At 39.4% G+C, this 15,937-nt stretch overlaps 1 protein-coding gene across 2 annotated transcripts in view; it reads right to left on the reverse strand.

Moving 5' to 3' along the window:
• Nucleotides 1-6,849: 6,849 nt before the first annotated feature.
• The window catches only part of mettl15 (methyltransferase 15, mitochondrial 12S rRNA N4-cytidine), a 49,519-nt gene continuing 40,431 nt past the window's right edge, over nt 6,850-15,937 (reverse strand). For both annotated transcript variants that reach the window (XM_077519095.1, XM_077519096.1), the window contains exon 6: nt 6,850-10,353. In XM_077519095.1, coding sequence (XP_077375221.1) covers nt 9,926-10,353 — 428 coding nt within the window. In that variant the 3' untranslated portion in view covers nt 6,850-9,925. The remainder of the gene's footprint in view (nt 10,354-15,937) is intronic.

The raw sequence follows: 15,937 nt of genomic DNA on the forward strand, positions 1-15,937 counted from the left end.
TGATCAACACACAAAAAAATAACAATCAACAAAAATGACAGTAAGTAGAAAAATTACTTTCTAAAGGTATTAATTGTACATGAAAAATAATGAAGTTACCAAATTCATTATGTACAAAATATGAACTTTTCACTGCTGAAATGGTTCAATGAGTCAAGTATTCCTTTAAGCCTTAAAGGATACATCAAGTGGAAAAAATAGTAAGGTATTAATTGACCATGAAAAATAATGATGTTAACTTCATTCTGGACACAATATTGAAACATGAACAAACACAATTAAATGAATGAATGAAACATGAAACAGATTGCAACCTGTTTGTTAAATACGATGTTGAAGTTTAAATTAAATACATTATCATACAAATCTTACAGTGTACATGTAAAAGTTTACTGATTAGTATTTTGTAAATTTGAGTTAGGAAAATCGTAAAACTAGGCAAAGATTCGTATCGGAATTAATCGGTATCAAATCAAATTGTGACCTAAAATCAGGAAAAAGAGACTCATTTAGTGATAGCAAATTTCTACCATCATATTTACGTAGCATCTAGTAACACTACTGTAGATATTTGTGGGAATCCCTATTAGTGTGAAACTTGGCTTTGTCAAGATTTGTTCAGCAGACCAAAAAAAGCAGGTGCTTTAAAGGGAAGTCAACCTTCAACATTTCTTGACAATAACATTTAATATGTGACCTTCGCTACCCTAAACATGACTTTAAGATTAATATTACATTTGTAGAGTATGAGCAGCCATCCCAGGGGGCGGCCATTTTACCACTTGCTGTCGAGTGAAGATGACATCACAGTTGCTCAGGCGTCAGGCAACGGCCAATCACAGCTCACCTATCTTCTGAAGCCTTCTGATACTGGAAAAAACAACAAAAAAAAACTGCTGGAGTTTGCTGCTTAAGCCATATTCCACTAACTTGCAATATTATAATACAGCATTTAGACTAGTGGGGCTGCATAGAACATATTTTCAATAATTTTTGGGTTGGTTGACTTCCTCTTTAATGCTCTGTGGCTATTTTACTAGCCAATGTTGCGTCTCCTCCAGCTTGATTCCCTTGGAAGAGAGCTGACATCAGGTCAGGTCGCATACAGCATCTGACACAGCAAGCGCCACTCGACTGGTGAAGAGGCGGCGATCAGCTTAATCTCCAGGATACAATAAACACTGAACACATTTTGTCAGCTTATGTGTGGTCGTTTTCAATGTAGGAATTAATAAAGTGAATGTCTTTTAATCCCTCAACATGAGCGATTAGTGAAAGTCACCCCTTGTAAACGCATCATTAGCCAATTATCAAACATTGGTGGTCTCCGTTAATGGTTGGATCTTCTTCCCATGATACCTCAATCACGCAAAATTACTCCAATAGGTTTGACCTGGGTGATTTTTCCTTGACAACAGTTGCAGCAGACAGAAGCCGAATAAGGGGAAAGAAGTGAAGATGTTAATAGAAAGCGCCTTTCTGTGTCAGCCTGTTCTCTAACACTGTGAAATTCATACATTCTTCAGGTTGTCAAGAAGAAGCCACAGTCTCTTCTCCTCACACAGAAAGTTAATAGTCACAGTCCCTGACTCGCTTCTTTGTCAGAAACGGCGAAATAACAAAAACCTGCAGTCAGGTGTAAATGAATATTCGTTTCCCGAGGGGAAGATTTATTGTTTCATGCTCGAGGTTACAGCCTATTCTTCTTGCATTTCCCCCCCTGACTTGTTGAAGTATTCGTTCGCCTTGTAGAATTCGCCTCACAACTTAGTTTATTCTGCAGTTGGCTCGCAAGCTAACTTGCTCAAAGTTAGCTTGGATTAGCTAGTAGCATAGAGTATGTTGTCAGCGTTTGTCACGAGGGTGGCCAATCGTCCTGATTTAGGCAGGACAGTCCTAATTTTCAGTGATGTGTCCTGCGTCTTGTGCAATGCTAAGCAGGGCGCCACTTTGTCTTCCTTTTTAAAGAAAATGAACTGCGGTTGAGTTTATGTGACCCAACATCAGCCCCAACACCCCACGTTTGTCACAACTGGTCTGTGATTGGCCAAGAGTGGCTTCAGTTAAAATCTCGTATGTCATTGGTTCAATAAATGTAAACAAAGCTCCACGTGACGATCTGACTGTCATTTCCTTGCCGCCTTCTTTGACAGCAGCACTAGCAAGGGGGAAAAAAAAAAAAGAAAAAAGAAAAGGCAGTGCTAGCAAAAATGCCAAAACGCCGGACATCTTTAAATATTGAATGGATAAAAAAGCCCAATTTTCTTTCACAGTATCCTGCACGCTTTGCCGGTGTGATGTGGAGCAGTCATAGAATGTCACGCGGGGACGCAGAAGCATAAAAGCAAGAGGCGAGCAGCAGGTGCGTGCGTCATCATTGCAGACATGTTTTCCTTATTTGCTTTTCAAAATAAGTTGTGTTTCGTGGCACGTTTCACTGTTACAGAAGCATGTCACTGCTTAGTGGTTCAAACTAGTGTTGTTCCGTTACAGTTTTTTGGCTCCCGATACCGTTATCCAGCTTTGCATTATCGGCCGATACCGATACCATACCGATACTTAAGGTTTTTTTTCCTCAACATGAAAAAGCTGTCCTACCATTGGTTCAGAGCATTCAAGGGCCAATAGGATATCTTAGATCGGCATGCAGTGAACATTTCACATATAAGTGAATGTCGTGCATGAGCAAGACACAAGATGCTGCATCCAAAATCCTATATTAGCGTTGGAATTAATGGTATCGGCATGTTACTTGTGAGTAGTCACCAATACCGATACCACTGCCGATACCAGTATCGGTATCGGAACAACACTAGTTCAAACACATGGTACTCTAAAATAAATAAAATGTCAAAAAGAGGTTTGACTTTTTATTGATATTTTTTTTACAATTTAGTTCCACAAACATGATCTATAAACCAATGCAAAACTTTATTGTTGATGAAAATACATTGTGAGTCTGATGTATTAAGTTTTTAAAATATGTCCTCCTTTTTGACCTGATGGAAATGGCCGCCCTATCTGTCACATTAATCACATTCGATATTGTGTCAAACATTCTGATTTCATGATCATTAAAAAGATCAATTTGAAGTGACACAGTCACAGTTATTCAACTCATGTCTCTCATGTTGCGTTTATGTCGGTCGCGGTGCTTGTCAGTTGCATTGGCCAATAAAAGTTTGCCTTGCACTAAAATATCTCCCAATGTTTATTTTGAAGACATGATGTCTTCATAGTTATGTTAGCTCTGTTTGTATCCAGCACTTAAAGCTCCAAACAGAATCCAGAAGAGGACAAGTTGTTTCAAGTGCTTCGAGCAGATAGAAGGATGAAATTTTCCTTGGTCACACGACCAACAAGTGTATGTTTTCTGCTTCTTTGCGTGACAGTGGCTCTAAAGTAAATTCCATTTTCCCAAGAGTAAGAAAGATTTCAAGGTTGCCTTTGTATTGCCATTCAGAATGACAATGTTAATATAACATGTATTACCACCAACACGACACTCCAGGAACTCACTCAGCGTTAGTATACATTTTGCACAGATTCAGCCAATGGGACGCTCAGGGCTGTCGAACCCTTCGATGCCCCTCGAGTGCCATCGTCACAGTTTGGTTCAGCTGAGGAGGGGAAGTGACTGGGGAGTTGGATCTCATCATGAGCACTGGGGGAGACCCCCGCTCTTACATTTGAAGTGTCAACCTCAACAACAACAAGCTGTTGAAACAGTTGAGACAAATTGTGCACTCAATCAGCAGGTACGCATGGCGATTTGAATTGGTGCAAATTTATTGTACTGCTTCATTACTCAAACAAGAAAGCACATCTCAGCTTGTGTTTATATTCTCTGCTGCTGTGTATCAGTGGAAGAAGACACCACGGCTTTTATTACAGTAGGAGAGACAAATAGAGTTTACCTGTATATATTTGTACAAACAACAATTTTCAAAAAAAATTTTTTTTTTTTAACCAGACATTTTCAATTTCTGGTGAAATTGTGTGTGAAGGCTAAAATGTTGAACGAAAAATTATTTTAAAGTGTAATCATGTAAAATGGTGTGGAATGATTTTTGAAAAATATGGAACAGTATGGAAATATATGGAATGATGTGAAATGATATTGGATGAAATGAATAATTTTACGAAGGTGTCATTGGGAAAGAATGCGGATTTTTTGTGGGAACTGTATGCAGGAAAAAAAATGTTGGATTTTGCTAAATTGAAATTTTTGCTATGTGAATTGAATCATCTGAATGTTTTGAATTTTAAATAAAAGTGTCATTGGGAATAAATAATGATAAATATGAATAATAATAATGAATAAAAAAGAGAGCAATGATGATGTTGAATCGGTAAGACTGCCGAATGAACAATTCTGAGCTCTCTCTTAAAAAATAAATAAATTAATTAAATTAAATAAAAAAAATAAATAAATAAAAAAAAACAATGAATAATGAATGTTTGTGGGCATTTTAATGTAAAATTGTGGCAAGAAAATCATTCTCAACGTACACTGAATGAGCCGAATAATTTCAATTTCGAATTGAAATGATATGATCGTGCAATGTTAAATATGCCATTGGGAATTAATGATAAAACTTGAGAGGGAAAGTCAGCCTTCACACAATTTTTAAATAAAGCATAATAATGTAAACTCTTGATATTAGAAGTTGCTAAGTTTTATCATCAATTAATCATGTTCGGTCATCTTCAACCTTTTTCATTAAAGACAGCACATTAAAAAAATGCATTACAGTGATTAGGTTGTTTGACAAGAGACTAGGAGTCAAAAAAGCAATAAGTCTAAGCAAATAGCATAAATGTAACCAGGTTTTAAAGTTTTAAACAGAAGTTGCATGCCAATTGTAAGATTAGTGATTCCGACGCAGCGCTTGTCAAATGAGAAAGCTGATCATTTGTTTGCTGAATTGAAGAGGCGATTCAAATATCCGAATACAAATTGCTATTTAGAATCATACATACATACTTACACTTATCCTCATTCGGGCCTTTCCCAGATGACAACCCGCATACTCAGATTAATAAGTCAATTAGATAAACAATACAAGTCAGTAAAAGACTTGAAATGGCTCGTGATATTTCTAGATAGAGAGAACAGCAAATACAGTAGTCAAATGCAGCCTATGTTATTCAGCAGTCTTTCTCACAAGCACTTTAAGTGACATACAGAAGAAGCATGAAAAAACATTTTCGAAGTCCATTTTCTGTGACCAAATCTGAAAGTGAAAACTGAATGCTGTCGTTTTGCCATCAATACAAGCCTAAGTTGTGTCCAGTTAGCTGCTAAGAGTTAAAGCATTCTTGTATATGCACTGCAGTATGTGCCGTATTAAATTCGTTGTTTTTGTTTTTAACCCATATTCAAAAGTCCACCACAGCGCTGGAAAAATAAATACAAAATCTTCTGTGATTTTGAGGTCTGAAGGTTGGCAAGTGTACAGTTGTACTACTTATTGTCTTCTGTTCTCCTGCCATCAGACTAAAAGTAATCCACAGTATCAACAGTGTGCTTCAAATGTGTGTAAATAAAAGCACTGGGGCCTCGCAGAGGACTACAGTAAACACAGGCTTTTGTATGACTAGTTTGAGTGAAGACATTCATCCTGTGTTTGCTTAGCAGCAGGTGAGGTGCTGCTCAGCACGTCGACTTGCAACTTCAGACAAGTGATTCGATAACAGAGGCTATTAGTTACATACCTGCTTGTCAATTTATGGATCAATCCAAGCTTGCAATAACATCATTGTCCTGCAGCGTTTTTTACTGTTGTCTCAGGTTACAGTTTCCATGGCGATTCAGAAGTTGCAGTCTTTGATAACATAAATGTTATTGTCTTGTGCTCACTTCCTGCATTGAGGAACAATTTCGCAATCTTTATTTCTTCCTTGAACAAGTCTATTCTTAATTACCGAGCATGGATTAATACATTTTCTGGTGGTGGACAACTAATATGTAGATACAGTATGTAAGCTATTAGCTGCCATATAGAAACAGATTTATACTGCAAGTTGCTCCCTGGCCATGTTCTTTTGAGCAAGTTATTTTCCTGAACCGTTATGTTAGGGAACAGCCTCTGACTGTGATTTCCACTGAAGGACCACAAATGGGCTATAATGGAATGACACAGCATTAAGGTGTCTACAAAATCCTAGAACAAGAAAAGTCACAGAAAGCCCACAAACATCACAAAGACAAACTTTATACTCGTATAGTACTAACGCAACATTAAATACTTAATAGAACACTATATTGTGCAAGAAATAAAGAGTTTTCTAAAATAATTAAAAGGAAAATCATAATTTAAAAATGTTTATTTGCCAAATGTATAGTGAAAAAAAAGCTATTTTTAACCTGGATTTAAAAGCATTTACATTCGGGGCTGACTTCAATTCTGGCAGCTTATTCCATTTATGTGCAGCATAACAGCTAAATGCAGCGTCACCATGTTTACTTTGAACTCTGTGTTCCACTAATTGACCCAAGTCTGCAGATCTCAAAGCACTACTGGGTTCATATTCAATCAGTATTTTTTTAAGGTAGTCAGGAACCAAACCATTCAGTGATTTATTAACCAGTATCAGAATTTTGAAATCTAATCTACAGCTGAATAGGAGCCAGTGTAAAGCCTTAAGGACTGGAGTGGTGTGTTCTGATCTCTTTGTTTTGGTCAGAACTCCAGCTGCAGCGTTCTGGACGCGCTGCAATTGTCTGATGTTCTTTTGAGTCCAGTCAGAAGACCGTTACAGTAATCGAGTCTGCTGGAGATTGACACAATACAGTGACACAATTCGTTAACTGAATTGCTGTCATTTATTTGGGGACATTGATACAGTTGTGTCATCTGCATAACCATGATAGTCAACATTGGTGTTCTGAAGCATTTGGCGCAAACACAACATCCAGACTGAACAAAAGGGGTCTAAGGACTGACCCTTGAGGGACACCACGGCCATTCGATCAGATTCTAAATGTCTAATGGTCACATAGTTGCTGCTTTCCTCCAAGTCGCCTAAACTACTGTATTTCAAGGACTGTTCCATTTAACCCCACCCAGTTTCCAGCCTGTTCAACAGCAGTAATTTCACTCATATTTACAAATCAATTTTATTCAACCTGGTTACCTTCAGTTTACAGTATTTTTAACAGTTTACATGACATATTTTTTTTCTATTTTATTCTATAAGTCAATAATACCTGATAATACAGTTCACTATTACATGCACCAGGTAAAAATAATTGTGTAACCAACGGACACAGGAATAGCATTGATGGAAAATGCTCAGTTAGTTAATAGTAAAAATCCAAAGGTGTGAGAATGCTCAAGAACAACCTTCCAGCTCATTCAGCAGCACATTTAACACTTGCGTCATTCAGTATTTAGTGGCATTACTTATCTATGAGGCATGGTTTGGGTTTCACTTGAGCACTTAAGATAAATACAGACGTCAATACAGGGAGTGCAAAAGTAGGTAAACAAGTAGTATCACATCAGAAGTTAACATGATTAATGTTAAAAAATATATGAAAATAATTTTTGTATGTTCTTTCTTTCCCTCCCTCTATTATAACGTCCCTCCGTATATATGTAACTGGCACTGGCAAAAGGGTACAAATATGTCAACTGAGATACTCACATATTCTAATTCTGCATTTATTTCTGTTTGAAATGATATATAATACATGGATGTGCCTCAAAAAGTTGACAGGAAGATCAATGTTGCAAGGTTGAAATCCCTTGTTTTGAAAAAAAATGCATTGCAAGTTTTGCATATACATCTTTCAAAGATCCATGCGTGACAGCGAGTGGGTGTGTACCAAACATGACGTGGACAGGTTGTGAATCCGTAGCAGTAATACGTCACATCAACACCGTTTTACTGCCTTTTGACTTTGATCGGATATTGCATACAATCAGCAAACTGCATATGACAAGTGTAAACCGTCAGACTTATTTTGCTCTGTTATGCATAAAATTTGGGTGGAAAATTGGATTTTGATGGCATGTGACCTTTAAAGAATGCAATACAGGCACTTTTCCTAACTTTTTTTGAAATTCGAACAACCTTTCTTACCAAGTACTTCTGGCTCATCTCACTTGGATGGGAAAGTTCTGAAGCAAAAACCAGAATTCAAAGCAGTCCAATGGGTAAAGATTTGTGCACCCCAGACAGGATACATATCTTATTACCCTGCTCATCTAAAAAATATAATATACATATTTTTATTGTATATCCATCCATTACTATCACATTAATTTATTTATTTAGATTTTTGTGTTATCAAGGGTAAGTTGACAGCATTATCTGCAGCATGACGGCAGATTTTAGGAATGATAAAATGAAGTGCTGTATTTTGATGATATAGAATTAATTACATGTAAATATCTTATATGTGACCAATGAGATAATGATTCATACAGCTAACTATTAACAGCCAAAATATGATTAATCTTTGCTCCGTTTGTGTGGACGAGAGAAGGAATGTCTTTCGGCCTTCGTCAATTCTTAGAGGGATACTTGACTCAGAAGATAAAGTAAAAAGATATTTTGTCCATAATTAATGTGATAACTGCATTATTTTTCATGAACAATTAATACATTTAAAGATGAATTTTGCCACTTGCTGTCGACTGAAGATGACAATGAGGAAACAAGTAAGGACCAATCCTGGCTCAGTTTGCTGACCAAACCCAGAAAAATAGGTGAGCCGTGATTGGCCATTACCTAACTTCCTCAGCACAGGTGATGTCATCTTCAGTCAACAGCAAGTAGAAAAATGTGTATTTAAAGGTATTAATTGTACATGACAAATAAAGAAGATACCAAATTCATTGTGGGCAAAAAAAATACACTTTCTAACTGCTGAAAACGGCAATGAGTCAAGCATCCGTTTAAAGACAATGACTGAATGGATATTTTTCTGTTTGGTGAATTTACAAGGTTTATAATCGAAGGAAAAACGTGAGCAGCTATATTTATTTAACACAAACAGATACAGGTGCTAAAAGGCTCAGTAAACTTAAAATCTCAGGAAGTCAAGTTGGTTGTTTTTGTGCTTTGGAAAAATAAAATAAAAAAGCAAAATACATAAAAAGAAAATCAATATTTAAGATTTAAATTTATATTCCAGAAAAATGGGGAGTCAGACATTTCCTTTGGAAAAGTGCATTGGTTGCACAAAGTCAAATTGATGAACTGACTTCCCTGCTTGTGTGGGTGACTGACTGGCGACCGGTCCAGGGTATAGACATTGCTTCTCGTCCAAAGTCAGCTAGGATAGGCTGCAACTTACAATGAAGTCCTTCCATACAACCCGTCCTTTGTCTCGATGATCTTAATTTATATTATTTATTTAAGAAATTTGACATCAAACTGCCCCATGATCCAAGTGTTTTTGTTTCATTATCCTGGCCCAATAATTGTTTATGTATGGCATCCAATTACATTGCAAAATAGCTACCAGCACATCAGCTACTGTATTTTAATTTATTTATTTACGGTGGTGCAAAAAAAAAAAAAAGCAAAATCAAACAAACAAAAAACCACTTATCACAACAGCAAATCAAAAATCACAAAAACAACTAAACAAAAAGATGATCACACTGGTTGCCAGCCAATCACAGGGCACACAGAGACAAACAACAATCCACACTTACAAGCACACCTAGGGACAATTTGGAGTGCCCAATTAACCTGCCATGCAAGTCTTTCGGAAAGTGGGAGGAGACCGGCGTACCCGGAGGGACGACTTCATTGAACATCTTCACTCTTCATGTTTGACGACGTTATTTCGTGACCATCAAAGAAATTTTGATTCTGTTGTGTGGTGAAAAAATATGTTCAGGTCTCATAATGTCATTCAAATAAATATGTTAAGTATTATAACAAGTACAAAACAAAAACACGATTAACACCTGAATGCTACCCGAAGTTTTGCAGAGCGTGCTCGAGCGTTCTCTTTGACATCAGCCTTTTGCGGCGTGACCACTTTTTTTTGCAAACGATACCAATAAGAACTTGCTCCATCCTTGTTTGTCTCTGACTTGTCCTTCTTTGTGCCTTGCTTCTCCAGGCCAAAGTGATACTTCTCAAAATGAGACAAATCATCCCCCTGAAGGAAGCGTTTGACCAGTCTGTCTTCTAGAGAGTGAAACGTGATGACGCAGAGACGTCCTCCAGATCTCAGTGCTGTCTGGGCAGCGCGTAAACCAGCATGAAGTTGGTTCAACTCATCATTCACAAAGATGCGCAGAGCCTGAAACGTCTTGGTGGCCACATGCGCAGGTCGGTTGAGTTTGTCCTTTCGAGCATAGAGAGCAGCCGCAGGAAACGATCCTAGACACGGACACAGAACATATTGTAATGTCTGCAGTTTTTCGGTGTTTATGAAAAACAAACAACAGCTTCTTTCCATTTAATAGTGTGCCTAAACCTTGGACTCAAATTATTGTTTACCACATTTCTTTGAGTTGAGTTGGGTATGTCTTGGTCGTTCTAATTTTCTGGAAAGTAGCACAACCTTAGCACAATGAGTGGAAACATGAGGAGCCAAGCCACCTCAACCTGTGAGAAGCTCCTCACCTGCCTCTCTAGAGGTTAGTCAAGTCACTCTGCAGCAAAAACTCATTTCTGATGCTTGTACCCATGACCTTGTATTTTCTGTTGGTTCCCAAAGCTCATGAGCAGAGATGAGTGTGGTAGATGATGGCAAACCGGCGTGACATTGTGACAGCAACTTTTCTTTTTAAAGATGTTGCCGCAATTCACCTGTTGATCCCCTTCGTCTGTCGTTCCCTCACTTGTGAACGTCTTTCAGATACTTAAAAACTCCACCTGTGGCATGACTTCGTCTCAGCCGATCCTCCATTTTCCATCCTGGTAGCTTCGTCCACATCTGAAAAGCCTTCCAGTAAACAGTGACGGTTGATGAAGCCCATCAAGACCATCTCATCCCTAGGCCACCAAACTGGACTCCCTCCATGCCCTGATTCAATCTAATCTCTCCATAAAGACAATGAGCAGAACCAGCAACAGAGGGAAACCTTGGTGGAGTTCAATGTCCTCCAAGAACAAATCAGACTTAAGAGTGCCAGTCAAAAAAAAAAAAAAATGCAATAAAATTTGAGCATTCTAATTTTACAATAACCATACTGACCAAATGACCAGCAGTAGTGAGTCCCGGATCCTGTACTCCTAGCACCCTCCACAGAACAATACAAGGCACGTGATAGAATGTCTTTCAAATGCACAAAGCACATGTGGACTGGCTGGGCAATTTCCCATACACATTCTAGTAGAGTTAATAGTATAATATGCCCTGGAATATAACTTTTCCAGATAGTTGACGAAGGTGGTACCTCTACCATTCAAGCACACGTTCTGCACCCCCCCCCCCCCCCCCAACACACCCCCGAACACCCCATCCCCAACCCCAATCCAAAGTACTGTCCCCAAAATCAACATAAATCCAGAAAGATAAGAGTCCAAAGACAGTCTGATTCATTGAAGGCCCTTATGAAGACGGCAGTTCAGTTAAATAAATACTTGGCTGTGGGAAATGGCACTTGTACAGCGCTAATATATTTATATCATGAATGCAGCATGAGTCAACAATTGACGGCAACAAAAATGAGACTATTGAATATGTACAGGCCACTGTATGCAGGGAAGTGAGAGAAGAGCAGCAGGAGTGAGCTGCGGGTCCATTCAGGCCACCAGAGCCCCAACGCAGAGCAGATGGACGGCGGACATGGTGTTGACTGACGAATGTGTCACTAAAATACTTAAGGCAAAGGAACCAAATGTTTCTAAGTCATGAACACCATGTTCATATTTCAAATGTTTTTGTTGTCTGGCTGTTCAGACTCAGCTGTCAGCACGTGTAACCCGCCTATTCAGTACTTTGGGCAAACGTTAGTTTGCAGTCGATAATAGGAACATTTTTGATACATTCATATTTCTACTAAAAATGACAGTGAGCCGTGCTAAATTGCACATGAAATAGATAGAATTAAAGACGAGAGAAGATGGTTTATGAAAACTACATTTTCCAGTATGTACACCTCTCTAACCAAAAGCCCAAGGAAGATTTAGCCAGTCGTTGTCGATATACATCCGGTATCGGGATTTAGGCCCTTGTGTCGGAGTTGGATACCGATTCCAATAGATTGATGGGACGATGGGCGACCGGTGGGTGTGGGATAGGCGCATACAAGAGTAATATCTTGGTCGGCAAATGAGATTTAGGTACCCTGGGGGCGGACACCCAAGGCCACCGACTCCCCATTTTAGTTTTTTTTTGCCTATTTTGTAGTGTTGTTCCAATACCGTTTTTTGGCTCCCGATACCGATACCCAGCTTTGCAGTATCGGCCGATACCGATACCATACCAATACTTAAGGTTTTTTCTCCTCAACATGAAAAAGCTGTCCTGCCATTGGTTCAGAGCGTTCAATGGCCAATAGGATATCTTAGATCAGCATGCAGTGAACATGTCACATACCAGTGGATGTCGTGCACAAGCAAGACACAAGATGCTGCATCCAAAATTCTATATTAGCGTTGGAATTAATGGTATCGGCATGTTACTTGTGAGTAGTCACCGATACCGATACCACTGTTTTAATGCAGTATCGGCACCTCTGCCGATACCAGTATTGGTATCGGAACAACACTACTATTTTGTGTCTTTAACTTGATTTGTGTACAGCACTTTGACCGTTTTTTTTTTTTTTTTTTTTTTTTTTTTTTTTTTAAGTGCTTTATCAATAAATTCTGAAGAAATATTAAAGATTGGAAAGACGAATAGCATTGTGCCTATTGGCTGGCAGCTGTTTTTGGTTGTAAGCAGAATGTTACATCAAGTATGGCGCACAGAGTGAAAACTCTCACTCTTATTTTAACAGATGAAAACTGTAAAGTTTCACACAACACATGCCTAGCCTCACGATAGCTGACCAAACATCTCTACAATCCATGTGTGTAAGGATCCCTGGCATTGATTGATGACTCTGCTACTAATACAGTTAGTTGCATGTTTTGACTTTGGAACCAATATTTGGTCCTATCGGTTTTGCGTTTCCAAACCTAGTCACAAATATTTGAAAATTGACCACATATGAAGTACATTTGGACAGTTCACATGGTCGAGCAATACTAAGCCACAACCACCACACATAAAATATCAAAACAATTTCATACTGTCATGTGACACGCTGCAAAATTGGTGAGTTGGAAACAAAAATATATTACTCAGTTCGGAACCTTTAGACTCACCTGTTTTCAGATGTACCGGTCCTGCTGACACATTTGCAGCTGATCTTTTTTAGGTCGGACCAAAAAGGCGTTGTTTAGGGCGGGATGAAACCAATAGTACCAATGGTGGAGTGGAAACAAACAAAAAAAACAACAACAAAAGAATGGACGCTGCAATTAATTCTGTTCTCGCAGAATTACTCGTCTCCTTGTTGAATTTGAACAACGAGAGGCGTTTCATGCATTTTTATCTGGTTCGTGCTTTCAGTCCTGCTTTAAGACGGAAGACGACATTTTCATCCGTTGCCTTGATTGGCCAAAACAAACGCGCACAGATGCCGCATCGTCCAATCAGCTCCAAGTATTGTAAGTCCCTCTTTTCCTGAACGGATCTGCCGAGTGAAGTTCCAGATTGATAATGTGAATGACTCCCTTGAGTGAATCACAATTCTTAATCTGGCTTGTGAGGTTAAACCACTCACCCCCGACAATATATATATATATTTTTTTTTAAGGGATTGTTTGGTTGCGTTGACTTCCATTTGTTAGTTCCGACCGAGTTTCTGTCTTTTTTCCGTTCTTCTTATTTTTATCTCATAGTGTTGTTATCTACTCAGTGTAGTATGTGCCTGTCAAATGAAACATTTTGGGTTTCAATTTATGTTTGAACACATATTTTGGGTTGTGGGGTAAAAGTTTACACCATTTTAATATAAAGGCCTATATAAGACCTTTAAGAGAAACTGCAATCAATAGAGAAGTGAGTGATGTGGCATTTCTCCCCTCCTGCACTAAACAGCCTAAGGTGTGAGTCACACTGCAATCAATACAATGCCTGCACAGAGAGACCAAGCCCAAGTCTCGCCTCCCCAAGCCATGTGCTCTCTCTCACCCGCTATCTAATTCATCTTTCAAAGGTCCAAAAGACAGATCCATGGAGAGCTTACCACGTGGACAAAAACAACCACAATAAGTACAGTATACATTGCACAACCAACCGTCCCTCCACCACAAACACAAATGTACATACTGGATAGTATATTGCTGTTGTTTCTCATTTACCTTTTACATATAAACTGATGTTGTGGTGTCGAGCAATACAAGAGTGAATCCATTACACAACAACTGTAGAACATCAACAGCCTGGTGCCGGAACTTCGGTGTAAGAGACAGCACAGCGTAAGCAAAAAAATAAATAAATCAAATTTGGGATCTCGCTCAGACATGAGTCACGGGGAGCTCCTTTAGAGCCAGGCATGGGCCAATGGGGCCAAAAAGGCAACATGGGTCCCTCTTCCCATTGGCTCATCACGTGTGGGAGGGTCCAACAAGGTCTGGTGCAGTGTGAGCTGGGTGATGGTTGAAGGTAGGGGACCTTAGTGTTCCGATCCCAGGCTAGATAAGTTGGCTCTAGAGATTTAGATTGTCACCTTATCTGCAGGGAATGAGCCTTAGCTAGTGTGTGAGGTCGAGAAGTTCTGACTAGATATAGTCAGGCTTGCCTCTACACTTAGCTTCAGCTCTGCTATGAGTGCTCTCAAGAGGGGTTGGTCCCTCGCAATTTTACCCCTCAGCTTGGCATCCGTATGTTGGGGTTCACTCTGGTGGACAAGAGTGTAGTCTCCCTCCCAAATTCAGGTGGGGGTATGGGTCCTGACATTCCATTTCAGGGTACCCATCCTTTTAAAAATCATTGGAGGTGGTGCTAGAGAGCTCTCCTACTGGGGACTCCATCATTGTTCAGTGGGTAACAACCATCAGACATGGGCTTGATCACAAAGAACAGTCCATTTGGTCAGAACATGAGCAGTATTCTGCTACTGGACTTCTGTGCTCATCACGCATTGTTAATACAAATACATAAACTATGTTCAATCATAAAGGTATCCACATGTGTAGTGTGCAACAGAACACCCTAGGCTGCTGTTCAATGATCAAGTTTGTGGTTGTGTCATCGCACTTGCAGCTGCATGTCTTAGGAATTCGGTGAAGGGAGTGTTTCGAGCTGTCAACCGATCAGCACCTGGTTGTGTGTTCGCTCCGATAGTGGGGGAAAAGCCTGTTTGACCTGGCAGGCCCAAATGTATTGTGAGACTCTGCTGGAAACATGACAGAATCCCCTGTTAGTAGAACTTTCCTTCTCCCACCTCCAGCAGAGGTTCACCAACATCCCGGGGCAGAGGGGGGACATAGAGTCCAAGTGGATATTTTCCAGGACTCCAACCCCAAACCTGTGAGAGGACACCAGCTGAAGACCGACTTGTATTGGGCTTTTATGACCTGTGAGAGCAAGAAGGCAGCTGGTGTGTAGTGGCTGGCCAAGCAGAATGCAACTTTGCTGGTGATTGAGGCAAAAAAATTGAGCTTGAGTTTGGTGAGGCCAATGAGAACTTCCAGATGGCTTTGAGAAATTTCTGGTCAACCCTGCGGTGTCTCAGGAGCGTCAAGCAGTGCATCTTCATCACTGTGTATAATGCAATGGGGCAATAATGACCTTGACTTGGGATGTTGTGAATTGTCCGTCCATTTTATGAACCGCTTACTCCTCACAAGGGTCGCAGGGGGTGTTGGAGCCTATCTCAGCTGGCTCAATTTATTTTATACTTCTTGGCCACCGTACATCTCTACAAAAATTATATAACATACAAATTAAAACACCTTGTAA

The sequence above is a fragment of the Festucalex cinctus genome, chromosome 4 (assembly GCF_051991245.1).
Source record: "Festucalex cinctus isolate MCC-2025b chromosome 4, RoL_Fcin_1.0, whole genome shotgun sequence".
Lineage (NCBI taxonomy): Eukaryota > Metazoa > Chordata > Actinopteri > Syngnathiformes > Syngnathidae > Festucalex > Festucalex cinctus.